General features: G+C 39.1%; 1 protein-coding gene across 6 annotated transcripts in view; it reads left to right on the top strand.

Moving 5' to 3' along the window:
• palm3 (paralemmin 3) overlaps positions 1 to 24,085 on the top strand; it is a 44,817-nt gene extending 20,732 nt beyond the window's left edge. For 2 of the 6 annotated variants that reach the window (XM_088075532.1, XM_042485409.2), the window contains exons 2-9: positions 5,610 to 5,667; positions 7,805 to 7,857; positions 9,371 to 9,451; positions 15,697 to 15,839; positions 16,405 to 16,477; positions 18,750 to 18,780; positions 19,375 to 19,428; positions 22,084 to 24,085. In XM_088075532.1, coding sequence (XP_087931658.1) covers positions 7,813 to 7,857; positions 9,371 to 9,451; positions 15,697 to 15,839; positions 16,405 to 16,477; positions 18,750 to 18,780; positions 19,375 to 19,428; positions 22,084 to 23,111 — 1,455 coding nt within the window. In that variant the 5' untranslated portion in view covers positions 5,610 to 5,667; positions 7,805 to 7,812 and the 3' untranslated portion in view covers positions 23,112 to 24,085. The remainder of the gene's footprint in view (positions 1 to 5,609; positions 5,668 to 7,804; positions 7,858 to 9,370; positions 9,452 to 15,696; positions 15,840 to 16,404; positions 16,478 to 18,749; positions 18,781 to 19,374; positions 19,429 to 22,083) is intronic. The other 4 variants (XM_088075530.1, XM_042485408.2, XM_088075533.1 and 1 more) reach the window with 3 other exon arrangements.
• The last annotated feature ends 2,696 nt before the right edge of the window (positions 24,086 to 26,781 follow it).

Below are 26,781 nucleotides of genomic sequence, written 5' to 3' on the forward strand. Positions count from 1 at the left end.
TGGTGGCACTATGGTGATCAGCACAGTGCACTGGGAAAGACACTTGCCAAAACTGCAAGAGGAAGACAACAACTGTCTCTTTCGGACCGAAGTAAAGCGGGGACCAGCTCAGTGCTCCACAGTGTTTCCACTGGTAGCATCTTTGCCACCACAACCAAAAATCTCAAAAGAAAACTACATTATTTTTTCTGCTGTTTGATGATAGCTTTGTATCTCCAGTTGGGAGTTTATAAATGCTGTTGCAAATGGTAGTCAATTGAAGCCAATTTAATATAGTGGCCAAAAGTGGAATTACGCCATTTGGGTCTCTCACATGATGCCATGGTGTCCAAAAAGACTTGGTCCTGTAGACTTACGTTGTGATAGAGACATTTGAAAATCTTTTTGTGTTTTTTTGAGTGTCACAACCCTGACAGTATTAGGATTTGATCCATTTGGTCTGGTAACAGGGCGCTAAATAAGTTAGTTCATTAGTTCATTACAGTACATGCGAACATGACTGCCACATATACTGATAAAAGCTACTAACTTGAAATAGAAAGTTCAAAATAAGATATATAAAAGGTATGGGCTGTCTGATGAAAGTGTCTTGTAAAGGACTGTGAGAGGGTATTATTTAAAATAGAATTATTTTTTAATGGTTCAAAAACAGGAGCAGATCTGCATTTGTGTAAATGCATAAATAATAAAATAAAATTGTTTTAAAAGATATTCAGGAAATCAGCAGTCTCAAATATCTCTTGACTATGTCATGTCACATGCTACTTCAGTAGACAAACACAGACAATTGGAGATGAACATTTAACATCCAGGAATTCACATAATAGACACAAGTGACTACGCATGTAACGATTTGGACACAATATATAAATAATTGTAATTTTTTTTAAAATAGCATTTTTATTAGATCTCCTAAAATATTTTGCTCTTAAAAAAGTGTTTCCTTGAGCCAGTTGAAGGCATGGTATGCATGCACGTGTGTGCACATGATCAGGATGGTACAGCTTCAGCCTTTTAGGCAGGAAAATAATGTAGTTAGAGTGGAGTATTGTATTTGAGTAAGCTAGTTCCCGATTTCATAGTGTCTCACCTCATCACATGGGATTTAAATTCCTGAAATATGTGCTTTTCATAAATAACGTATCCACATTGCATCTGGTGTAGCTCCTGTGTGCCAACCTCTGGTCTTATATTCTACACGATGGTTTATACAGAGCTACAGCAGCCATTGGTGGTTGTAAGTGCTACCTATCAGCTCATACTGATTGGACTAATTGCCTCTCCCACAGTCTTTTCATCTTCTTTTTAAACCTTTAGAAACTGAAATGCCAATGTTGTGGTTCTTGTGATATTTTGCTCAGTTTGAAAATAATGAGGGCTTTTCTTTAAATGCACTGTGATTTGGATGCAGCTGAAAATAGTTCTGTGGAGAAGGTTTGTTGATTTTTTGATTTCAAAAAAAAAAATCCCTGCGGCCTCTTGTAGGAGTATTATTACTTAAGGTTTTCGTTCTTATGTACAGCCAGTTGTGCATTGCCTGTCTGTGTATTTTCGAATTGAAGAGCAGTGAGCCGTGATACTAAATGATTCTTATCGTTTTTCATTCCAGACACCCGACTGTTCTTCCATCTGTTCCCACAGAGCTAATGTCACTACACCAGCACTCGGCTTACAGGCTTCATGGCACCCCACTAGGCAAATATACATTGTTATTTAAACATGCACACATACACTGAGGGCAAATATACATTCTGCACCGTGGCAGGAGGAATGTTTCATGCTGACAGTTTGCAGGAAGACTGAATGACTGACAAGCAGCTGCACTTAGAGAAAGTTTCTGGACCTCTCTATATGCACACGGTTAAGCTCTCGTAATTTAATATAGGGCTGCAATATATGATTGTTTACAGGTAAGTCAGGTTATTTTTCTTTAACCAACGTGGGACTGAGACAGTTATTCGATTAATTGGTCAGTGACAGAAAATTGATCGGCAACTGTTCTGTTTTTATGCAGATTGTTAAACAAAAAGGCAAACGACTCTGTAGTTCCAGCTATTTAAAGGGATATTCCACCAATTTTATGCATCAGGTCCTGTTTACATGTGTTAGGAAGTCATACTGCATATGTTAAAAAATGTTGTATCTTTTGTATCTGCTGAGGGACCTGCACAAAATCTGAATTTCCTAAAGTGATGTCACATTTATGGTTGCTTGGACTCTTTTAAATTTGCCGCACCCTCCACTTGGAATAACTTACAGAAGGACTTAAAACTGTCTGAGCTGATCACTATGGGGGAATTTAAGTCACTTTTAAAAGGTCGAGAAAATAGCACTATTGGTCAATGTGACTGCTACTCCAATGATAACTGAAATTTGATGATTGCACTTTTCGCATTTCAACTGGAGATTGTGCTCGCTCTTTATATTGTGTGATAATTGTGTTTGTTTGATAGTAGTATTTGTCTGTCTGTATTTATTGTTGAAACCTTATTTAAATCTCAATGAGTCTTTTACCTGGTTATATATATATATATAGAGAGAGAGAGAAAGAGATAGATAGATAGATGTTGTAACATTAGAATTTTTTAAAAGTTTGTTTGCAGTTTAAGCAAGTATTGCATATGAAAATTACTTAAAATGTCAATCCCTAGTAGAAAGAATTAAAATCGAGAGACTTACTAACTGGCTCCTCATCTCTGCTTGAGGCTAGCACCTCAAGGCTACATCAGCTGCTACTTAAACACCCAAAGCACAGAACAAACTGTCAGCAGTAGATTTTTGCATTGTGGCTAATGTAGGTGCCGTATTTTGACAAGGAGGAAGAATGTATTCAATAAAGAAAACTAATACCTCTGGTTCTGCTGCAGGGACTCTTGAATAGGGCTGCAGCTTACAATCGTATTCATTTTCTATTAATCTGCCTTTTCCCAATGAATCGGTTGTTTTGTCAATAAAATGTCAGAAAAATCTTGAAAAAATGCTCTGTGTAATTTCCCAGACCCAAAGGTGATGTCTTCAAATGGTATGTTTTATCCAACTAATAGTCCAAAATTCCAAAGCTGTTCAGTTTATCGTGTAAAATTCTCACATTAAAGAAGCATGAAATCAACAAATGTTTGGCTTTGGGCCTTAAAAAATTATTAAAACAATTATTATTAATTAATATTATCGAAACAATTATTCGATGATCGAAGTAGCTGCTGATTAATTTCCTTCGTATCAACAAATCTTTTCAGCTCTACTCCTGGGTACAACAGAGGCCTCATTAATGTTATCAGTAACACCTGACAAGTGAAAAATGTCGTGGTGAAAAAGGACTGTTGACTGAATACATAATCTTTGCAGCACTAATAAAATGTTCTTTTTCTCTTCCCTCTGGACTGTCATTCCTCCTGCCTCTGCTCATCCTGTCTTTGGCCGTGGCACCTTCAGTTCATTGTGTGAGTGGTGTATAGGAGGCGAGAGAGCGAGACTGGGAGATGTAAAATGGGAGATACTCAGTGTGGGAGGCCATACCACTGAGGTCACGCAGCCTACAACTTGCTGAACTGGCACATGCTTTTGTGAAGGACACAAATTATTGCCTTGAGAACCAAAAACCTGTCAGTTTTAATGGAACTGAGGCTTGTTTTAGTCATCTGGGTTGGCTTTTGGAAGGTGTCACAGGTGTCTGTAATTTAACACTGTAGCAGCCGAGCTGTGTTCATGGCCGTGTGCCATATTGGTGTTTAAACTGCTGCTGTTTGGTTCTCAGATGTATTAGATATATTGTGCATTAACGGAGGGTGCAGTCAATAAGTCCCATATCACATTTGTGGGTTGCTGTGCTTTCTGAATACCACAAGAGGGTTGTGGGAGATGTGTGAAATTTCACAGTTAAGGTGCAAGGATCCATGGTCAAAGTAAAGATTTCACATTAATAACACTTCTGATTGGTTTTATAATGTGGACACTGCCTAAAAAAGAACAAATATGAATTACAGCAAATGCTGAATGACTTTAAAGGGATGCCTAGCCGATTTTCAGCCAGGTCTGTGTCACAGCGACATGGGGAGTGTGCACAAATGAACAGTGTTAAGGGGTGTCCCTGGCTGCTCTTGGAGCTCCCTAAAAAATGGCGTATTTTGCATCATCCACAAAATGACGTGATTTGTTTCATCCGGTGGATTTTGCTCACAGCATGAGCAGAGTTCCCTGCACTGACGACATGGGGGGCTCCATAACAATATTCATCTGCACACACTCCCAACGCCGTGGTGATACAGACCTCATTGAAAACCAGAAAAGTATATCTTTAAGTACAGTGAAAATTTGTTAAAGTGGTAACAGTTACAGTGATCAAACACTTATATGGATCAAAAAGCTGGGGACAGAATCTCTCCTATACAAGTGCTGTTTAAATAATTCACTTAAAGTTATCAAGTAGTCCTCCTGCATTGTTAAATTTGGTTCTTTTAATACTAGGGTTACACAATAATATTGGCACATCATCTGTAATGGCAGATATTGGCTTTATAATGACACTTCGGAATCAGCCACATGCTGATTTCCACCAATGTCTTCATGTCTTATGTCTTCAACTGTCTCCATCACAATAAGAGTATGCATATTGTGATGTTAGTTCCACTACAGAGGAGACTTGAAAGTCACTCAAATTTGGTAGGGAAAAAAAGATATATAATGATAGATATAATGATATTGGTATCGGTTACCAGCCAAATTATTTACTATATATTGGCATATCGGAAATCGGCAAAAATCCAATATCATGCATCCCCTTTTCATACATGACAGTATTGTAAAAACGTAATATTTCTTTTTTTTTTTTTTTACTTTACTCACTTGATACTTACCCTGCAGAAACCTGTCTTTCAGCTGACCACCTGATGCTGGTGTTGCATGCACAATAAAATCATGATGGGAAAAAGAAAGTCATGAAGAGGCACATTAGGTGGACTTGCAAAGCAACATCATCATGTAGAAACCTACCTCAGGTCACGTGGGGGAAACGTTATTAGAAGGGCTTGGGAAAATAGAATTTTTAAGAAAACAACCATAATTTGGATGTATTGTTTTGAATATAGAAAGAAGACTACAAGGGGAGCAGCAGAATAATTGTAAAAAACTCAAAGAAATAATAATAATAATGACCTGCCCCTAAATGAAACTATCCAAGATTGAAAAATTAGTTTTAGCTGTTAGCAAACTGACCTAATTTTGCTTGATAATGATCAGAGACTCATGGGAGCTTGAGTTGATTTAATCTAAAATGTCTCCATTCTTCCAGTTATGGAACAATCCCTTGTTTTCTATCTTTCCTGTGCAAGATTTGTTTGCGTCACAGATCACCCCATTTTGTGGACATTATGGGATCTGAATCCCAAATCAGTTGCTTTATTAACATCTCCTCAGCCCCCCGCCGTCTTCTCGTCTTCTCGTCTTGACTTTCTCTGCCTCTTAACTTTTTGACTTTGTCAGCCTTCCCTTCTCTCCCCTCCTGTATCATGTCTAATTATCGAAGTCAGTGTGTGTCTACGGGGAGCTCCTCAATACCTCCTCATCAAAGCCTCTGTTTGTGTTTGCTTGTTTATCTCTGGCTGCTATTCTAGGCGCTCTCCTGGAGCCCTGATGAGACACAAGCCTCCACTCCCTATGGAGGCTCATACTGTAAGCTGTCACTGCACCTCAAGTCATTCAAAAACACTGCCAAAATGAGATTTTGTCTCTTTCTACCTCTGTTGCTCTTGAAGGGTATCTCTTGTCTCTCAATCACCATCTCTACATTTCATGTATATATATTCTTTCTGCTGATCCTTGATGATCTCTGTCTCGCCACCTCAGGTCTTTTGAGAGCTCCAGTGTAATGAAAGGCATGCTAGAGGTTGTTTCCCCATCAAAAAAGTCCCCTACCCTTTTCTTCTTTCATCTTTCTGTTTTCCCCTTCATACGCACTACACCTACATTTTTATATTGTTTTATGTGGGGGCCCTTTCCCCCTGTGACCCCACCACCCATCCCACACCTTGAGGGTGCTGAAAGACTCCTTCAGGTGTTGGTAAGGAGAAGTTTCTCACTATGTTAACTATCACCTCTTAAGGCCCTGAAAGATCTACCATATTGGAGGAGCGACAATAGCATCAGCTCTATGGAATTGCCTTCCGGCGAGAAATGAGAAACCTCATTTGTAGAGTATGTGAGTGTCAGATGGGGGAAGGGGGTTTTTGGGAGAATGTGGATGACGTTTGAACGCTTTATTTGGCAGTTTGCACGTGAGATTCTTTTTCTAGAAGTGTGGGTTTGCAGTTGTAGGTAAGATAAGGTCATCATCTAAGTTTTGTCGTCCTGTCGTTGTCCATAAACTTGTTTGTGAGGTTTTTTGCATCTTGGAAAGCGTTTTGTGTGTGTGCATTGGTAAGCACATATTTTGCGCTTCAAAGCTCTTTGATGGCGATTAATGACAATGGCTGTGACAGTGCGGTATTTGTTACAGAAACAGGCTGCAATTTTGCTCAGATCTCCCTAATATGAGATCTCAGTTGCTGTGATGGCTGTATGTGTTTTTTAGGTGTAGGACAGATCGCTTTTCACACCACAAGGGATTGTCAGTGACTGGTAGATTACCGCTGCCATCACGTATAAAGCTCCAATTTCCAATGACAGTGTTTTCATTATAATTATTCTCATCATGTCTTTTTCTTTACGAAACCCACCCAGTGCTGAATTCCACGTAGGCCAAAAATAAGTGTTGTTTCTCTCCTGAGAAGTTGACTAAAGGCAGATTTAAGACTTGTGATGGCAGGAACTCACTAATGACTGAGTTGCTGAGAGCTGGTTGCTATGTATGACTCTAGTCTATGCTCTCTCATGTGTCTGAGTTTTGGGGAGCACAAATATTGTCCCATTTAGTGTCAGCTGCAGGGGAAAACAAATATTGCCTATGCTCATTTTCTTGGAGATGCCAGAGGCTGTGTCATGACAGAAACGAAATGCTTAATGGATGTGTGAGGGAGACGTTTTGGTGAGGGCTGGAATTGGATGGAAGATTGTGGGTCATGATTCACAATAGCATTCACTGCTGATGATACTTGTCCAATTTTTTTCAAACATTTTTTTTATTTTGTTTTTTTCCTGTCTCTGAGCTTGTCACTACTCTTGACTGCCTCTATGATGTAGCACTGGGGACTACTGCAGAAATGCTGTTTGATTCTCTACTTCACATGCAAAGACCCCCAAATGAACAGAGGAAAATGCTATATATGGGTTTCAAAGGGATATTTTGTTTTTTTGTTGTGGCGTTGTATGAGGTTCTTATCAATAATCAGTGTATTACCAACAATAGTTGTCTGTGGGCACTCCCCCAGTATGGAGAATCAGCAGGAGTGCCAACACGAAAGCTAAGCAATGTACTGCTGTGGACGGAGGCAGCAGCAAAACAGATTTTAGCCACCTGAAAAATGACCCAAATAAAACAATCTTTTATAATTTTACAAAATATTTAGTATATTTTCAATGCTTTACCTTTCTGTCAGAACGCTCATTTGTTGCTGACCCCTCTAGAGCAGATTAGCTTCTGTGGCCAATTCCAGCCTGCTTCTCCAAACTGGGGATGTGGACACTCACATCTACTGTATGTTAAAAGTACCTCATACAACCTCAATTGCAGAGGATAAAGCTGAAATAATGGCCTGGGTGCATTCTCTCTAGCCAGTGAAAACAGCCATTTCTGGGAATAAATGGATCTGGCTCACTCATATTAGTTTAACCTCTGACCTCTAACCTTCAACCCTGTCCTGTTGTGTCACAGGTGTCAGGATGGATGAGACGGAGAAGTACAAACAGCGACTGGAGGCCATTGCCGTGAGTTCGCACACACGCGCACACACACACACACACACACACACACATGCTTTTATCTGTGTGTAGACTGGGGCTGCAAAAAATATTTTTTATAGAGGTGTCAACTTATGCATTAACCACATCACGAAAGACTGCAGTTTTTGCATTCAGGGAGTTTTTGAGTTAGTTTAAATAGAGTATCAGAAGAAAACTGCACTTTAAATGTAACTGTCTTTTTTTTCTTCATTTGTGGCCATTGTGGGTTCAGTGTTCAGTGTGAAGATAGTTTTCTTTCATTTTCCTAATTCAACAAGCAATTTATTACATTTTAGCAGCATACTGAAAGCAGCAGTAAGGCAAAACTGAGTACACTTTAATATCTGTTTATATATCACCAGTGACTTTTTTTTATTGTGCAACCCTGGCGACTGATGTAGATGTGCAGTAAAGGGCAACCATTGCGAAAGGACATGTTTAGATGTAGTCTGAAAAATTGTTATGACAGTTTTTTTTTTTGGGGGGTTACTTGCTAGCTTATGATTAAAATAATCAAATTCAATGATTCCTTGCATTGAAACCTAAAGAAATGCACAATTCCATTTTTCAGCCAGAAAATATAGTACCAAAGTGGCAGAGTAATGGTTCACCAGTGGCATAATGTTGGCAGGTTGCTCAGCCTTTAACAGTTTTTGGTTTGTACTTTTTTTGCCAGCTGCTCAGAATGCAAAAGAAACATGAGCTTTCAATGGAGATTGATAAAAATAAAATTAATTTCATGGAGCATAGGCTTTTGTCTTTGCTGATAATGCAGCAGAAAACAGACATAGCAATCTGTTAGAAGTGGATAAGAATTCTATAGAATTCTTTTAAGATTATAACCTTTTTTTAATGGCAATGGACGACTATATATTCAACATAGAACCATTTCTACAGGATCTTCTGCACATACAGAACGACTTGTACAGTCGTACAGTCGTTTAAAAAGTGACCTTGCATCACATACATCACACTGTTATAGGCATGTTAAAAAGTGAGGTTTCTACTAGTCTACTTCAGATTCATCTACAGCATATAGAGAAAGAGTGGATAAAGAGACTAAGCTCTCTGAGCTGTCCGTAACTCCTAAATAATTTATTGAGTGTGCAATGTGGTTAGCCAGGGTGTCCCTGGTCCCACGAAAACAACACAGGGTTGCCATGGGGACAGCTGCTCTGAGCATTATGGGATATAGAGTATACCTGATGTCTATGGTGACAGTGTCCTTGTGACAGATGGTTGACCAGGTGTCCCCGTTTTACTCCTTCCCAGTGATGTTTTATTCACTGCCGTCTCTTTCTTTTCTTTGTTTCTCTTCATTAATTTACATCAGCTTGTTTATACGTCTGACTGCAGATCTGAGTTTCTCCATCTTTCTCTTAATTTGAATATAAACTCCTCTCGCTCTCGCTCCCTCTCTGCCTAAACTATCAATATGTCTGCATTCATTCACTTCCTTGCAAATTTCTCTCCCACACCCCTTCTCTTCCTCCATCAGGAGAAGCGTCGGCTGCAGGAGGAGCAGGACAGGGCCAGGAGAGACATGGAGGATGAGAGGCTCAGACTACAGCAGCTCAAGGTCTGACACACATACACAGGATGATCTAACCCGTCTCATCCGTTCACACACTCATGCAGCCTTAATTTCACTCAGCTCAAATCCTCTGCAGACCCATTCCAGCTTGTTAGCAAGTAGAACGCCTCCAAATGTATTTTCCTTTCATGCATACTCTCTTACTCAAATGAACTGCACAACCTTTCACACTTCCTGGTCTCCTGTAAGGTTAGATGCAAGCCTTCCTTTGCTGAAATCAGTTTTTATGTGACTGTTTACACACTCTGCAAGTCACAGAGCTGCTCTATTGTTTTCAAATCATTTCCAGACTGGCGTTCCCACTTCCTACTCCACTGTGCTACGCTGGCCCGGGGCACATTCCTCAAATTGTGTGAAATTTGTGCAGTGTGCATTTGTGTGCAGGCAGGTGTGCATGTGTGTGACGGTGCAGTCATGCAAGAGGATATTTTGCTCACCATATTTGCGTGTGCACGTGGGTGCACAGTGCTCCAAACATGACTAGCATCAATATAATTAAGTCAAGAGAGGCTTCAGAGATTCATTTAAAAATGATTATGCTGATACTTTCTCTCTCACAGGAGGTGATATCATCGCTTTTAGTACATTCATTAGCTTTGACATTGAGTCTAACCCCAGGGTAGATGTAAGGATGTGATAGGAGGGAGCGGTGGCTTATACACAGCTCCTGACCTGCAGGAAAGTTTAGAGAGGGCCGTGTCCAGTCAGCCAAAGTCACAGGGAGGGGAACAGAGCAGGGCTTGTTCTGGGCTGCGGGAGAAAACACAGAGATGGTTTTGTGACGCTTATAGTTAAGTAGGTAGCTACTGGCTAACGGTTGCCACATTTTGCAAACATGGGGCCATAGGCTGCAGGGGAGTTTGGGTTTTCAGATGCCTTCACCTCAGTAGTAAGAGAGAAGCTTACAAACATCACCTTACTTTGCACAATAAGATAAATTATAGAATCAGTGAGTACTTTATACTGGATTTTAATGCAAATAGCCCCATTATTATGGTAGAAATGATCATTCTGGCTCTTTTATAGATTAGATTTAGCACAGTAAAAGTTCCCTGCAGACAGACTGTTTATTTCCACTTGTCAGGGTCAGCTGCAGATCAGCGTGCCTAGAGTTGGCGAGAGTTTATTGTCTGGCTCAAGAGCACTTTAGTGGCACAGATGTTTGCTGAAACAAGCCCTTAGACCAAGGTCAACAGTTTGCAACACGGCTGTCATACTTACTAATTCACCCTATAGTTCCTGTTATTAGTCCTGACAGACACAGTTTAAGGGTTTAAGTTAATAATTTCTCCTTCTTGATAGTGTCCAGGTTATAGCTATCTCAAGCAAGTGTTTAATGTCTACATTGTGCATTAGTTTAAAAAGTTTCCCTTCATTTTTGACAAATAATTTGTGTAAAAATAATTTTATTTGTCTGGAAAGAAGTTTTGCAAATCGTAATGGAAATACATTTACTGAGTATATAATGGCAGGCCTGGTTTGATAAACCTGACAAATGGCAGTGTAAACACTATCATCATAACATCATTTTCATGTCACTTTCATCACCAGGGTTCCCTTTCTGACTGTGCATTTCTGTTTCACCGCATTTGTTTGTTTGTGTCTGGATGTAGCATGAAATATGTCCAGCATTTGTTAAAGACAAAAAACATTCCAACTTTTTCCATGTTATTTAACTTATTACTTACTTATTTTAGACCAGCTCATTAAAACAGCACAAAGTTTGTGCTATAAATATAATTTATAATATCCTGGAAAAAAAGTACTGTGAATGCTTTGAAGAGGTTTAATGTTATGATTTCGTTATTCTACCTATATATTCATGCATTAATGAGCACATCAAACTAAAGATAAACAACATATAACTCATATTCTTCATAAGGTCATTTTTTCACCTTTGTCAGTAAAAAAGTGACATTTATGGGGCTTGCACTAATAACTTCAGGTGAAATTAAGTTATTTTATTTTAAACTAACATAAAAGCTGTAGTAGTTTTGCAGTTTGAGACTGTCAGGTTTGTGATGGAATCTCGTACAATGTTTGTTTTTGTGGGTTGTGTTAATCATTAGCCCTCTATAAGGTGGCAATTTAATGCCGATATGCCACCTCACTGTTCATCAGTCATGGAATTGGAAACCAGAGTTGTCTTGCCTTTTAACCGGCATCAGAGGCGGTAAAAGCACTGAAATGATTATTGTATAATCAGGACAGCCACCAGGATGGGATCATAGGTAACATGGGTGTGATGTTTTGATGATGTGTAATGTGTGTGACACAGGATTTTAAAGTAGCTGCTGGTAGTTAGTGGCTAACTCAGAGAAGAACAGCCATAAATGTCCGCACATTGGGAAAACAATGAGGCCCAGGAGCTCCTTACACTTTGAGCAGAGGACAATATCAGCCACCATATAACAAAGAGGGTAAACGATTGTTAATGCCATGTTATGTCACTTTTATCGTTAAAAAGGCGCTGACACGTTATATATGTTAAATTAGAGGCTGATGCTGTTGCATTACATGTCACGCCTGCCACACTTTTTTGATTCTGCAGTGCTGGCATGCTATCTAAAACACACTCACCATTGTTTGGTTCTGTGTAAAATTGCAAACGCGACCCTATAGCCCAAACTCTTTAAAATGGGCTTTTTTCACATTTACAAACACACTCACAGAGCTTTTAATGAGTCTGTGTGTGATGTCAAGTAGGGGTCTAGAAAGAAAAGTTAAAAAACTAAAATCAGTGGAAATGGGGCATTATTTAAATGAGTATTAGACTCATAGGAATGCTGTGTTGTGTTTATAAAAACGCTGATGTTTAGAGAGCAGTCAGCTGTACAAACTACAGAGAATTGCTCTCCTGTTTGGTAAAACTTGAAAGTGCTTGTTTTGGTGTTCTGTTATGAGGGAATAGTAAGAAGCCTCAAGCATGTTTCATTCACTGGGTCATGCTTATTTACTGGAGTGGTGTAAAAATAAGATGGGAGGCCAAACTACAAACAAATGTTATAAATTCACATTCTCTCTGTTGGATAGCTGAGATGAATACTGGTGACATGGGCTCACAGGTGTTTCTTTCTTTCACCTTTTTTGTCACCTGCACACCCTTAAATAACTACTTCACTTTAACCTCCCTATCTCAATTCTCACTCTGGCCATGTCATCGCTCTATACATCTTACTTCCTCTCTCTCTCTCTACCTCTATCTTTCTATAAGGCTGCATCTGAAATCACTGCCTCTCCTATTTGCTATATCCTACATCTACATTAATCTTGTACATTAAGACATACATTTTTGAGTCATCATCATTTTGTATTTTAACTGAGAAGTGTAGTTTAGCATGACTGTAATTTTTGCAAGAAGCAATACATAGCATTTTGAGTTTGTTAGAAAAAATAAGATGTATCCCAATTCTACATGCTAAGGGACTTTTTATTATTTATGAGAGGGGAGGGGTTGGTACAGAACAGGGGAGGCACCTCAAATAATTAAGTACTGGGGATGGAGTTATGTTTTTTGATTTGGCTTAGGGGAGGGATGTTCAACTTTAAATGGTTATGTTTTATATATTTTTAAAAATGTTTTAGAAATTTAAAAAAAAACAAAAAAAAAAAACAACAACAGCACAAGTGGGTTTGAAAGGCATACTTTCTCTAAAAATCTCCAAAATCACACCCTGTATCACAGCCAGAAACTGTAAAATATGTTTCTTGATGGCAGAGGGAGGGTCATGGATTTTTCCCCAGTCTTTCAGGAAGGCTCAAGGGAAAATATTTGTAGCTCTGGCGAGGGTCATGATAAGACAACAAGGTCACTCCCCACCCCGCTGTTCTGATTTAAAAAAAGAAAAAAAAGTACAGTCCCTTATTCTAAGCAGTAATTGAATAAGCGTACATAGTGAGTTCATGCTGGAAAACATGATACATGATGATTAAAAGAAAAATGAGCAACCTGTTCAAGCTGAAAACATGTTGCTTTCTCCTTTAGTTAATTGACAGTGACTATTTTTTGATTGGCATAAAAAACATGTTGACTTGTTGCAGAATTACTGCAAAAGAAGTGGCCTACTATAAAGATTACTATACATTCTATATATGTATATATTTATAGTTAGTATGAACTGTAAGACAGTGGTATAGTCATGGTGTGGGAATCATCTTTTTCATCCTATTGTGAGCATTTTTGAGGACACTAGTGCATATATTTTACACTTTTGACCATCATCTAAAATGGTAGAAGCTAAATATAGTGCACTAGGTAGAAAATCAAGAGTGATTACGGACACAGTCTTCCTCTGTTTCTCACCACAATGCCAGCGGCAGTTGGCTTCAGTTGAACATTCTGTTGCTAGGAGCAACCAGTCCTGGCACAGCTCTACAGCAGTTGGAGTTAAACTGAGATTTTTAGCTTCATCTACCACTCTGTGAAATATTGACAGGCATAATTTATATACTCTCAGCATACCTTGTTGCACAGATATCTGTAGGTACTCCATTTGTTATAGCTATTCTGTCACAGCTGTTTCAAGCGTAGGTAAATTTAGATGTTAAAAGAGTTTTTCTTTTGAGCTAAGTACTGATCAGGCTAGCCACACTGTAAGTACTAAGACAGGTGTCTTGCTAATTCAAAATTTGAGTTTACTGTTAGTGTTTGGTATTTTATTTCTGTTGTGGATTTTTAATACGTGGGTTATTTGATATTTGTTATTTGTTTTTCTGGCATGTCTTATTACAGATAATTTGACAGGAAGCCCATAACAGTTACATTTGTAAATCGCGTTAGCTAGCGTTAGTCATACCGTTTGTACTAAGCTAGTTGACTGTTGCTAATTAAACAGTCTAGTTAATGTTAATTTACTGTTGATGGTTTGTGTTTTATTTATGTAGTGGATGTTTAATAAATATGTAATATTAATACTTCTCAATTTTTGTTTTGTTTTATTTTTCTGGTATGTTTTATTACAGGTAATTTGACAGCCTATAATAGATACTTTGGTAAATCCTGTTAGTCAGTGTTAGCCTAGTAGTTAACTGGTTTCAGTCCTACAGTACCTGTGGTTGAACTCTCGATTTTTCCTGATTTTTAAGCAGAGTCTGACCTGTAAGTCAGGACACTTACATCATAAACTCCTATGAGCTAGACAGACATATCTGTATCTGTTTACATGTCAGCCAATAGGTACCCAGAAATTTTTACTAACTGACGGCAATGCTCAAGATTAGTTGCAGGTAATTTATTATTGGATTGTGTCAACATTATGTTAGTTTGTAAACCAGAGAGCATTGGCAAGTTATCTAATAACTGTAAAATACCATGCAGAGAGATATCTTGGTCACAGTTCTGTATAACCATATTTCATGAATCCTTAGTGGAAACTTTTGTTTATGTTAGAAACAAAAATCAAGCCAATCAGTACTGTTAATAGATTTTTTTTAGTGCTCAAAAATACAAATACTGGTGTAATTTGGTGTGATTTTACTGTGTTTATAAATGTTTTGTTTTTTTTAGACCTTCACAACTGCTCTCAATGAAATCCTAAAGGGCACCTACACTAGGGCTGGGTGATGTAGCCTAATTGAATTTCATATCAAGATAATAAGGGTTTTTTAGAATTTTAGGATGTCTGATGCAATACATATTAAAAATGCAAATAAAATAACATGTAACATGTTCCATTCAAAAAGCTTTGTTCCACTGTAGTAGTGGGCATTAAGAATAAAATCCGTTATCATTGTATATGCAGTTTTATGTATTTGTATTGATATTGATATTGATATTGATATTAAGTATAGTATGATTCCTGGAAAATCGGCTGATTAAACAGTTTATGAATAAAATCCCTAACCAGGTCTGTTTGTGTTTGGCTTATCAAGAAAATTGAATACCACATCACAAAAGTCAATCACAGTGATAAAATAAATAAATAAATAATACAATATTGCCATTGAGCACTTCTGCCCATTGATTTGCAATGTTGTTCACAGTGGCAAAATACAACTAAAGACATTGGAGGGATAGCTACTATGGTGAAAAAAAGATACTGTATAGCAAAGTCTGTGATGCTTGACAAATGTATAACATTTCGCAGCAAACTTAATATCATGTTTTATTTAAAATTTGCTTGAATAACACATCATAATCATATTACTACAACAAAATATTGTTGACAGTTGACTCTTTCTCTGCCTGTCTCTCTTCCCTCCTCTTCCCCACCTCCTCTTTCTCACTCTAGAGGAAGTCTCTGAGAGACCAGTGGTTGATGGAAGGAGCTCCTTTGTCTCCAACCTCCCCAGACGTCCAGAGCCCTCGCTCCCCTCTTTGGGGCTCCCAGGCCCAGGAGATCGAAAAGCGCATTGACAAGTACTGCAACATTGTGTGAGGTTGTGTGTTTGTGTCTGTGTGTGTGACAGAGCAGGAGAGAAGTGACACATTTTTGTTGTAGTTGTATAGTTCAGACTTCATGTATAATTGATAGCTGCAGCATTCCCTTTTCTATTTTTGTTTTCTTGTAATTTCTGCTGTTGTTGTGCATTATGAATATGTTGGCAAAGTTGAGTTTTAATTCCTGCCAGTACTGAACTTGCAGACAGAGAGCGAGATCCAGCCTGCACACTTACTGGCCAGACAGGACTAGAGTTATTGCAGTGGACAATGCTGTCAAGTCCCTGAAGACTATACTCCAAGATCCCAATCTTATTATTGCACAGGTCCACAGCTTTACCCCGCTTTCCACAAAGACTCCTCAAGCTGTATATGGCCTCTGGGGGAATTTAAACATAAAAATGTGCCTACTGTGGTGTTACTAAGATTGAGATCATAAAATAAGTTTATAATCATATTTAAGCATCAAATTAAAAATAAACTAAGAGTGCATTTTTGTATAGATTGAATGTGTTTGTTTTTGTGTGTGTTTGTCTGCATAACTCTGTGTCTGCCTCAGGTTGCAGTCAGAGAATCAGCGGTTGGCAGAGGAGGAAGAGAAGCAGAAGGAACAGATGGAGGGTGGCCAAACGGTGAGGAACTCGCACACACACACACTAGTCCACACACTCCGTGGACACAAAGAGGCTCGGAATATGTGTCGAACAAGCTCGCGCCATCATCTTCCATTACGCAGAAAATTCCCCACAACTTCTGTCTGTGGCTTTTTGCCATTAATAATTCATTTTCTCTCTAAATGTACCTTTGATGTAGCACCTCTTGTTCAAAAGCAGGAACTTCATGAATGTAAGCAGCCCTGTTACATAAACAATTCAGCACTTGATCCACTCTGGAATTATTGTTTCACCTCAAGCCAAGCACAAGTTATGTTTACCTGAAGGTCTTTTTAGTAGAACAAAAGCGTCGTCCCTCCACTGCTGTCGACTCCAGGGTCTCTTTAGCTAGCTTTTTCAAAGTTCCATATTCATCTTAATCTTGGCTTTTGGAGTTGAGCTAAAATCAACCAGAGACATAAACACAGGATTTTATTTTTAATAGCTGTTACAGCCTGTGATGGAGGACACTTTGAATGTTTGACCTTATCCTCTATGTGAAAATACATCATTTTAACGGGCCTTGCCAGCAGAGCTTCGGTTTAGTGGGCAGACTGAGAGTGATCGACAGCTAATATCTGGCAACTCAAACAGATTTTTTTATTTTTTTATCACTTTGTTTGCCTAATGCTGTCTGATGAGAGTAGGGGTGTGATGATGTGATCAGGCCCTTCAAAAAAGCTGTTTTCTAACTGTTAAAGCTACACACACATACACCATTGCTTTATAGCTGTACAGCTCTGATGTAGTTCTGATGTACTCAACTGCATGCCATACCAAGCTGTGGAGAGGGGTCAACTTTTCAAAGGTCACGTAGGACTTTCCAGCTCAATCACTCCCCCCACGACTAGGCAGAATGTCAAGGTCATTTAACAACTAAAAGCATTACTTTCACCCATCTGAGAGTCCACAGTGGACACAGTAAGGTCCAGTTGCCAGATTTAGGGGGATATATTGGCATAAATTGAATATAATAAGTATGTTTTTCTTTAGTGTAGAATCATGTGAAAATAAGAGTTGTGTTTTCATTACCTTAGAATGAGTCCTTTATATCTACATGGGGAGCGGGTCCTCGTCCACTGAGATTGCCATGTTACACCGTCATGTTTCTACCGTATCGCAGAACAGACAAAGCAAAGACTGAATCTAGATGGGGCCATTCAATTTGTCATGTCAGCTACCATTGTTATCCTACAATTTTGGCACACGGGAGAAGTTTCAGCTGTTTGCAATCTGCAACTTCACTGCCAGATTCCTCTAAATCCTACTTGTAAGACCTTCAACTAGTTTAGTTAAGTTCAGGGTTTCAGAAAATCCTTAAAAAGGCATTGAATTCATCGGTCTAAGAATAGGTTGTTAAGCCATCCGAAGAATGATTTTTGGAATCTTTTTATTTTTCCCTTGTTATGTTGTAAAATCTCAGAAAAATGGATGACAACTTTCTACTAAAAACACTTAACCCAAAGTCTCATCACGCTGATCAAGATAGCGGAACCAAAAACTTTATTTTTGGCCGGTTCACTTAGAGCAGTGATTTTTTGTCTTGTTATGGTTATTTTGCCCCTTTGATTGTTATTTGTTTCTCTTTGCAGTTCCTTTGGATCTCTTTGTAGTCTTTCTGTGCACATTTTAAATCCTTTTCTGGTCCGTATGTATCAGTTTGAGGGACATTTTGCAAATGAATCAAAATTTTGCAGTATGGCTGAGGTGGGTATAGGTCAATGCATACAAGGCTCAGTGTATTTTATGCTTTAAACTTTGCAAACCCAGCATGATGGGAATCTGAGCAATGGAATACCACATGCAGAGTGAGAAACATAAAATTGCCAAGAAGACTTACCAACAAATGCTTGATGTTTACGGTTCTGTTTTACCCTCATGTCTATCGTTATCAGGTTTTTTTCCCTTTAAATTTGGTTTTTGTAAGAGTGGTCTTAAATTTCATCCTGAGTGGAATTGAAATGTCTCAGAAAGTCTTAAATCTCACTTGCCTTAAGCTGTAGAGACCTTGACAGTCTGTGCTTCTCTATGCTGTATGATAGAAACTCATTTAGACGACATGAGGACAAATATTCTTTATTGTGTCTGTTTCCTCAAAGCTTGTGTGATGTTCCAGTATTTGTATTTTATTTTTTGTCTTTTTTATATTCCCATCAAAATGCACTGAAGATTCAGGCAGCACAATGAAAAACAGTTTCACCATTTGACTCACAGTAAATGTAATTCCTCCACTGTCCCTCTTACTCATCAGGAGGCAGTGAACGTGGCAGAGGCTGGAGCAGGTATGTGGGATTAGATGAACCTTATGGTGCAGAAAAATGTTAAAAATACAGTGGACATTATAGAAAATTGCATTTCCATTAGCTTTTTTTTTTTTTACCAGAGTAAGTGAGAAATCAATGCAAATTTCACACTGTATAAGAGTTAACATGAGTGTTTTCAAGCAGTTTTACAAGCTCAGTATGTAAGTGCAGAGTTAAGCAGTGTTGTCATCCATCCGCCTGCCGCTGTATTCTGTCCAGTACGTATCGACTCCGTTACACTTTATCATGTTAGCCACTGCGGGCAGACACACTGCTTTTCTGGCTGCTACCACAGCTGCACTACCAGCAACTCTTACTTAATTACATCAGTACATATTGATTAGATTTCATTTGTGTAGTGCTTTGACTCCTTCCCATTTTTCTCTCTTTGCATTGCAATGAAATGTACTTAATCTAAAGAAAAGGAGCACGGTCCTTAGGCTTTTGTTTCAGTTTACTAAATGTTTCATAATACTTAATGTAGTAATTCCAGATTGATGAATGGTTTCTATACTGCATGGCTGACTGAAAAACACTGCCGTTTGCAATAAATCTTTTTTTTTTCTTCCTCAGAAACGGTCCAAGATGCTGGTGTGCAGAACGGAGAAAACAATGCAACAGGATTGGGTGGGTGTAGAGTTGACTCGCGTGTCAAGTAATGTACACAGATATACCCCACAATGCTTTTAATAGAGCTCATGCGCAGAGTGCAAACCCCAATTATCCAGAAAACAAATCTTGTGCACATTAAATCACATCTATATTCTTTTTGATGTCAGAATCTCTCTCATCACTTTGAACCCGAAAACATCTCAGTTCCTCTCTATTCTTCCTCTTGTTCATACTTATGTAATCCCCATCTTACCCCATCCCCTTAAAGACCATGAAATCCCCTATAGAATTGTCAGTATGCATCCTGTGTACTGATCTTAAGAAATTTGCATTATAAAGGAAGGAGTGGTGTGGACATACCTATATTTCACATAAAGTTCATACATGCTGCGATGAATATTTACACATGATGAAAAAGACTTTGCATATATATTTATGCTAATATATACTACTCAAGTGCATAACTTGCATTTTTAGAGGGCAGTGGGGACATGGACAGCTATTCAAGCTGCTCAAGTGGACCAGAGAGTTCTGAAAGGGAAATTGACCCATCCATTTTTAAATATTTAAATCATTCATTTAAGTATTTAAATCATTCCAGGTCTATAAGTTAAGATTGTAAAATTAATATTTGCATCTAATGCATGCTGTTTATTCTATTTCCAGTTTATCTGCCTCTCACCTTGTTCCGTGTCTAGCTTTTTCATCAAACGGTGTCATCTCTTGTGACATAGCCCAATAATGCTACCCCTAACAGGACCAAACACCCAAACACCCTACATCTATCTATTGTTTGATTTTTTGTATTTTTTATGTTGTAATCAATATCCACTTACACTAATTTTCAGTAAGAGAAGCCTGTGTTTATTATTATACACTTCATGGCCTGTAGCTAAAACAGCGCTACCCTTTGTTAAGTTTTTGCATTTTCTTTTACAGAAGAGCAAAGGTGAATGTGCTGCAATAAGATTCATAGACGGCTGAGCCTTTTGTTAACTGCATTACAATACATAAATCAGCTGTATGGAGCACTGACGTGAAGGTCTGTAAAGCAACCTCTAATTTAAATCAAGTCCATGTGTGTCTGCACCACCTACAATGAAAGCTAATAATCAGAGTTAATGACAGTCTGGCATTTGATTGCAAATTCACTCAACATCATTTAAATTCATGAACAGCAGTGACTTTTCTTATTAAAGGTGTGTAGGATTTAGGGAGATATATGGGCAGCAGTGGATTATAATATAATATCCATACTTTATTTATGTTGCACCACCATGTTTCTACTGTAGCCGAGAACAGACAAACCAAACACTGGCTCTAGATAGGGCCATTTATGTTTTCTCATTTGCACTGTTTTTTGATTTTTGTTTTTTAAACAAGAAACTGCTATATTTTGTCATTTTAATGGTTCAAATCACTGTGTGCGTTTGTTTTGGAGAGGACACCTCTCTGAATAATTCATCTACCGGTAAAAACTTTATGAATATCTGGATCAGAAAAAAGTATTTCACTGTCGGAAAGATCACTTTTTAATAAAAGTGGGCTGTCTATGCAGTAGAAAAACACAAATACTTTTGAAATTGACCATAGTTAACAGAGAAAGAGGGGTACTCAGGGTAAAAAACCCCCCACAACTTCCAGAATACACTGCTCTGCACCAGGCCCATAAAACCTCTGATGGATGACGCAATGCGTCCCCATCCGTGTGAACACTGGTGGCCAACTGGCAAAAATGATTTCGTGTTACAGTTAGACAGTAAACCAATTTGTGTTTTTGAAAATATTTGAGATGAGAAATATGCAACTCTGACAGAATCTCAGCATTGCTTAGTTTTAACGTTTGATCTCAGTTAGTCTCCATTTTCGCTGCACAGGAAGCAGTATGTTGCCCACTTCCTGTAAACAAACTGTCACTATTACATTGAAACACGGCACTAAATTTTGTTTTAAAAACATTTTAGGTGAGAAATAGGCATCACAGTAACACAACATTGATTTATACTTGATCAGCACTGCTTAGTTTTACCGTTTGATCAGATTTTGGTCCAAGTTTGAGAGAGAGGGACAGATTTGTCTCTTGATCTGCTTCAAAACTCTTAGTGTCTGTGATGGTGGCATGGTTGGCGGGCAAATACGTAAATGTAGAAGTACAGCCTGTAGTATGAGAAACAGCCCAGAGAGCTAGCATCCCCAGCCTGATGACATGTTTTGCATCAATTTGCGTCATTCAGCGGAGTTTCGCCATGGGGGGAGGAGGGATCTTGGCAATGGTTAGAGACGGAGGCGAGTTTACCACAGTTACTACCCACAATGTTTTGATACAAAGCTGGTGGAAAACCAGCAATGTATCCCTTTAAGTTAGAAGAGACACACTTTAGCAGGTGCTGGGCTAGCCGCCCATCTGTGACAAGCTGAGCAATGAAGAAGACACACTGATTTGTAAAGAGAAACTGCGTTAATCAGTGTTTTAACCGGTAAAAAAACTTCCTGAACATTCAACACTTAAGGCATTTTAAATAGGAACATTTCGTTTGGTTGCAATCTGCAACAGCTAGATGCCACTAAATCTCCATAAATCTGACACACTGCTCCTTTAATGCAATTGTACAAATACCTCATTTCTGCACAGTGCATTTATTTGCTGTTTTCTCTTTTTTTATTCATCAGAAACAGCTGAAGACGAAGTGAGTACAAACCAAAGTGCACTAGTGGAAGAAGCTGCAGCTGTCCTAACTAATGGCGGAGACATAGACGCAAACACCGATCACAACAGCCCCTCCACCACCAACGGACCAGTTGTATCCTCTGAGGGTGTTATTAGCATGAAATTGGAGCCTGAGTTGAGCCTAGGAGTTCCCGAGGCAGAGCCTGGTCAGGTTCCAAATGTCAACATTAATGAGGATGAGGAGGAGGAAGAAGGGACTCTGGTGATGAGAGCAGAATGTGTGATCATCACAGATGAAGGTGATGATGTGCCTGAGGATCTTACGCCCCAGGAAGATCAGCAGGAGACGGTGCAGTCAGAGGAAACCCCTGTGTCAAATTCAGAAGCTGGCCAAGAGGAAGGTGAGGCTGTGGAGAGGGTAGTAAAAGCAGAAGCATCTACAGAAACCTTTACACAACCAGAAGAAGAGAGTGAAGCTGCTGAACCCACTGCAGAGGCACAACCAGATGCTGGAGATGGAGACATGCAAGGTGATGTGAAGACAAACAGTGATAGAGAGACAGAAGCTGAAGGACAGGACATAGAATCGAAAGAACCAACCTCTGACCAGGTGCAGTCCCCAGCCAGTGCTCTAGAGGGCACTGCAGTGGCTTCAGTGCCAGTGTACTCTGAGGCACAACCCTCCACTCTCACCCCTGAGCTGGAGGCTGAGGGTGAAGCTGCAGCGTCACCAGAGGAAGCTGAGGCAGCTTTAAAATCCCAAGAGCCTGCCACTCTGCCTGGCCAGTTCCAGGAGGTACCCCTGGCTGATCCCCAGGAGAACCAGAGGACTGAGACAAGGCCAGGGGAGCAGGAACCCCTTCTGTCCCAAGCCAAAGCCCCCGACACCCAGGCAGAGCCAGCAGCAGCAGCAGCAGCAGCAGCAGCAGCAGCAGCCAGCACAGAGACACACAGTCCGACCAGGGCGAGCCCGGGAGAGGAGACTGAGGCACCCAAACACAAAACCTGCCAGTGCTGCTCTGTCATGTAAATGCCCTCTCTGTTCATCCCTGTTATTCCCCTTCTTTAGTCTGTCTCCCTGCTTGTTAGTTCATAACACACGCCTTCCCTCGTCTCCTTGTTTCATGCACCCATCATTTTTCAAATCAGTCCACTTCCTTTTCCTCCCCGACTCTCCGCTCTCTTTCCTTGTATTCATCTTGAAACTTCCTCATTCCACTCTTGATGCTCTGAGAGGAAGGGAGCTCTCTCCAGTGTGAGGACAGCGGGGATATGCACTGAACCCAAGTGCCTTGAAGAGCTCTCAACCCAGATCTCCAAGTTAAAGTCCTCCTTTCACACAACATGGACCAAAATATGAGGTGTTTTTTCGAATTGGATTTAATTTTCCTGGTAGGAAGATGAGCCAGTAGATCTACAGAAGATCTAAAAACTGACTTATTAGATGTAGTTAAGCAAGGAAACAGACTAAAGATGTATTATTTTAAACTGTTGTATCTATATGTATAATTCATTTGGTAATTTTCATAATCTAAATATGAGATTTAACGTCCAAAGATGTAGAGAGGTCCAGAAAGGGCATTCTTCTAATTTAATGAATTTAAAGCTGATTTATTTTATTGATTTATTAGAGATACTTGTAACCCAAGTATAGAGCCTGAACATTTTATTCACTCTGTAATACAGGTTTTGACAATACACAGACTAATAGTATGAGACGGTCTAATCTATAGACAATAGCGTGCACTGTGAAATATTTTGTTGGCCGTCATCAGTTTTTAAAGAGAAAGTATTTTAAAATACCTGAAAGTTTGAATTTAGTATTTTTTTACAAGATGTGTGATGTTTTGAAAGAGGGGCTCCACAGCTCCTGACATAGCTCCGTGCACGGATGTATAGAATGAATAGAGAAGCATGTTGAACTGAGAGCGTCTGAGATGTCAGCTTTGAAATGATTGATGAATGGTTAAATGATTAAACTGACATTTGTGATACATTGATAAATGTACTTGATGTTCATCCAGCATTCCTGTCCCTCAAACAGTGGATTTTCCCGTCAGTGGCATCATTACTTCATGCAAAAACAAACACACTTGATAATGTTTAACCAGATGTTTCATAATGTTATTTATTTCTTATTTCTAGATCAGGGACAGCTGATTTAGAACAGTATCATAAACTTGTGCACTTATCACAGGGTCTGAAGATTATGTATTCCCTGCAACAAGTCTCAAAAATCTCCAAAGTACATGGAGCTTGTCAGAGTTGCCCGAGGTCCCAGCAGTAACGCTAACTGCCCCTGTAGTAGTTCCATCGCTAAGGGCCAAACAAAAACCTGAGAAAAGGGACAGTGTGCACTGTAATTGTGAGAATAAGTCCTGCTGAGCTGAGAGCTCCCAGGGGGTCCTGCAGTGGATTTCAGAGAAACATTGCATGAGGAGCCAGCGCCTTCTGATGTATTAAAGTTGCTGTGTGTGAGACAGGCATGTCCAAAGTATGGCCTGGGGGCCAAATGTGGCCCACAGTTTGATCCTAACTGGCTCATGACTTCTCTTTAAAAACATATACTGTTTTTGTCCCACCGCACAATATTGATTAATCATGCAAATTCACTTTGCATTTTTACCTTTCATCTCACAATGGCAGGACTGTCATACAGTTTGTAGACAAGCAACAAGTAGAAACCACAGTATGTATATTAGGTGGATTACCCACTTACCCCTGCTATGCTTAAATAAAGCCAAAATATCCCAGGTACAGTTGCTGCCATCTTGTGCTGTGACGTCATTTTGGAGCCAAAGTCTGCTCAGTAGCGATCTCTGCGGTGGAGGATTTCCCGCCAAAACACCCATCCAACCAATCAAGAGCAGTATAATTAAACCAGAGCACATGGATTGGCATACATAGCTCTCAGTCATGAAGGAATATCCCCTTTTTGTAGAACTGAAGAACTCAGTAAAACACAACTTATCAGAAAAAAAGATGTATAGAACAAACATCAGGGGGATGAGAACAACTTTAAATGACAGAAAAAACTTTGGGAAAACTTTATTTATTATGGTTTACTTTGAGTTTTTAGTTTGACCCATGTCTCATTTACTAACATGGAGGGGGCTGGCTTCATAGCCTGTTCTGCATCCAGCCACCAGGCGGTGATCCAGATGCTTTGGCCTCACTTAGGGGGAGCTGTCATGTTGTCCATCTTTATATACAGTCTATGCAGGTGAGAAAATATATAGGTAAAAATATATACATATTAAACAGATGGTAAACAAGCCAACAAACAGTTACCGAAAAACATTCCCTGCTAGGTAGTAGACATGCCCACTGTAAATAAGTTCAAAAAAAGTTTGGATGCCACCGGTGTAAGATTTGGGGGGATTTATTCATATCTAGCAGTGATGATTACAGTTTGCAACAAGCTGAAACTTCTCCCAGTTAGAGTTCCTTCAGGGTTCACCGTTCAGGAGGTTTTTACCAGAAGTCACCTTATCTGCAGAGGTCTCCTCCTCCCCAAAACAAATATTATAGTGATATAATCTGGGAAAAACACAGAATAAAGCAGTTTCATGTCACTTAATCTGCATTTTTCCAAAGCTGCTCCTTTGGGAGGGATTTCAAACTATGTTGTCCAATGCAAAAATGCAAAAAATCTAACCTATCCAGAGCCAGTGTTTGGTTTGTCTGTTCTAGGCTTCTGTAGAAACATGACAGTGCAACATGACGGACTCCGTAGTTGAGGACTCCCTTCTGATGTAAATATAAACGCTTCAACCTAAGGTAACAAAAACACATTGATTCTTATTTTCTTATTTCATTGATTATACTCTATAGAAAACATACTAATTACATTATGTTTAATTTCTGCCAATATATCCACCTAAATACCACACGCTGGATCTTTATAAATAAAACGTGTTTAATGTAATTATTATGTTCTATTGCACTAGCTTTGAAAATCACTGATACTTTTCTTCAGAGAAGTAAAAGTAAAAGAAAAAATCTAAATTTCTAACAAACTATAAGGACACAGGAGCCAGATTTGGCTGCCTGTGTTCACAGCTGACACATTTGTACAGGCAATTTGTGTCTTAATTGTAAGCATGAATCCAAGGAGGGCAGATTGTGTTTACTGTTGCAAAAATCATACAAGTGTTTGGGCTGTTGAGTTGGCAAAAGCTGGAGAATCAGATCCCAGAATCACTGAATCATTCCACTGCAAACTGAACATTCCCAGAAACTGTCCATGTCCCTGTTTGACCAGCAAAGGACAACTACGGGGGACGCAAGTAAACAAACATTGCTAAAACATTGTTAGTTGTTGCATAACTGGAACCTCCTGATGCAAGTTTTAAACTTAATAGTATTAGTTCAAAACCAAAGTGCAAGTGAGTTGAGGTAGCCATATTTTCGAAGAATTTAACAGAGTGCATTAGTTTTTTTTAGGGATTTCAACAGACAGAAGTTGTTCTAAATGTGAGCCAATAAGATTCAGCCAGTTTCATCGCCTGCTATTTACATTATCCGGCTTACTTGGAACTCCCTACAATCTTTCATGTAAGACGAGTCAGAAGAGTGTAATCAATAAGAAATCACTGTTTTTGTTAAATTATTCTTATTTGACTAAATAGAGAGAGCACAGGTGGACTTTGCTCTCAGTATTGTGAAACTGGATTTTAGATTCAGCTATAAAGCCAGAC

The sequence above is a fragment of the Plectropomus leopardus genome, chromosome 3 (genome assembly GCF_026936395.1).
Source record: "Plectropomus leopardus strain MGB_pleo_1.0 chromosome 3, ASM2693639v1, whole genome shotgun sequence".
In the NCBI taxonomy this organism is placed as follows: Eukaryota; Metazoa; Chordata; class Actinopteri; order Perciformes; family Serranidae; genus Plectropomus; species Plectropomus leopardus.